Here is a 1,610-nt window from a genome sequence, read left to right on the forward strand (position 1 = left end):
TGGTTAGAGGAAGGACATGGAGGCAGCTACTTAGCTCACCTTAATCGAGCAAGAGGGGAAGAGAGAGAGAGGAGCTCGAGCCATTGAGCTGCCAGAGGAAGAGGAAGCTTGAGTTCTTTACAAGGCTGAAGAAGTGAAGATCAGAGCTGCAGAACAAGAAGAACAACAAGAAGAACCACAACAAGAAGACGAAGCTGGGTTGTTTAGTTTTTGTTTGGTTTCCAGTGCGGACTGCAACCAAGACCTGGCTTTCCCACCACTACCTAACCAGCGGATGGTCCACTGGTGCAACTTCTGCTCTCTCCTCAACTTTGCGCGTTACTTCATGACCCATTCGAGAGTCGCTAACTTCTAACTTCTCAGGACCTCCAGTTCCAGATCCTTCCCCACAAGCAGAAGAAAGTGCTCGGTGTTGAAGCCAACGCGCCTCAGGAAGCGTCCAGGATGCCTCGCCCGGGCAGGAACACGTACAGCGACCAGAAGCCGCCCTATTCGTACATCTCCCTAACGGCCATGGCTATCCAGAGCTGCCCGGAAAAGATGTTGCCGCTAAGCGAGATCTACAAGTTCATCATGGACAGGTTCCCTTACTACCGCGAAAACACGCAGCGCTGGCAGAACTCCCTGCGCCACAACCTCTCCTTCAACGACTGCTTCATCAAGATCCCGAGGCGGCCCGACCAGCCTGGCAAGGGCAGTTTTTGGGCGCTGCACCCTAATTGCGGCGACATGTTCGAGAACGGCAGCTTCCTGCGACGGCGCAAGCGCTTCAAGGTGGTCCTGGCCGACCCGCTGGCGGTGGCGGCGGGCGCCAAGTCGTCCGAAGCGGCGCACTACCTACAGCAGCAGCACGCCAAGCTGCGTCTGAGCGCACTAGCCGCCACCGGTGCGCACCTGCCGCCGGTCACCGGCTACAACCTGGGCGCGGCGTCTCCCGCCTCCACCTTTAAGCACCCGTTCGCCATCGAGAACATCATCGCGCGCGAGTATAAGGTGCCCGGGGGCCTGGCCTTTTCGGCCGTGCAGTCCATGTCGGCGGGCTACCCGCTACACAGCCAGCTGGGCACCGCGTGGCCGCACGTGTACGGCGCCGGAGCGGCGGACACGACGGCGCCTATTACTATGGCGAGCGGTGACTACGGCGCATACGGTGTCCCCATCAAGTCGCTGTGCCACGGCGGCCAGACGCTGCCCGCCATCCCCGTGCCCATCAAAGCCACGCCGGCGTCCGTGGCCGGCCTGTCCGCGCTTCCGCACCATCTGCCCGCCTTCCTCTCGAACTCGCCGCAGTCGCTGAGCCCTACGTCGCCGCACGCCGCCGCCAGCCAAAGCAGCCCGGGCGCGCCCAGCGACGCGCTCACTAGCCCCGCCGCCCTCCAGTCTGTGGCCGTGCACTGACGTGGACACTCCAGAAAATACTAAATAAAACAAGCAGAGCGGGGGGAACCGTGGCCTGGAGGCGACGGCACGAACTAGACACTTTCTCCAAAGTTGGACTTTTCCGTTTTTTTAAACTTCATTCCGAGGCAAGAACTGTCCGTGTTGCAGTGTTGTTCCTTTTCTGTGTTCGTGTTTTATCCCGTTTTTATGTGTGTTGCTTTAAATAGTGG

General features: G+C 59.4%; 1 protein-coding gene across 1 annotated transcript; it reads left to right on the forward strand.

The window, feature by feature from the left end:
- Positions 1-260: 260 nt before the first annotated feature.
- foxb1a (forkhead box B1a) lies at positions 261-1,398 on the forward strand. The gene has a single exon (XM_072673684.1). It carries the CDS (start codon positions 445-447, stop codon positions 1,396-1,398), a length of 954 nt encoding a protein of 317 aa, XP_072529785.1. The 5' UTR covers positions 261-444.
- The last annotated feature ends 212 nt before the right edge of the window (positions 1,399-1,610 follow it).

The sequence above is a fragment of the Salminus brasiliensis genome, chromosome 2 (assembly GCF_030463535.1).
Source record: "Salminus brasiliensis chromosome 2, fSalBra1.hap2, whole genome shotgun sequence".
Taxonomy (NCBI): domain Eukaryota; kingdom Metazoa; phylum Chordata; class Actinopteri; order Characiformes; family Bryconidae; genus Salminus; species Salminus brasiliensis.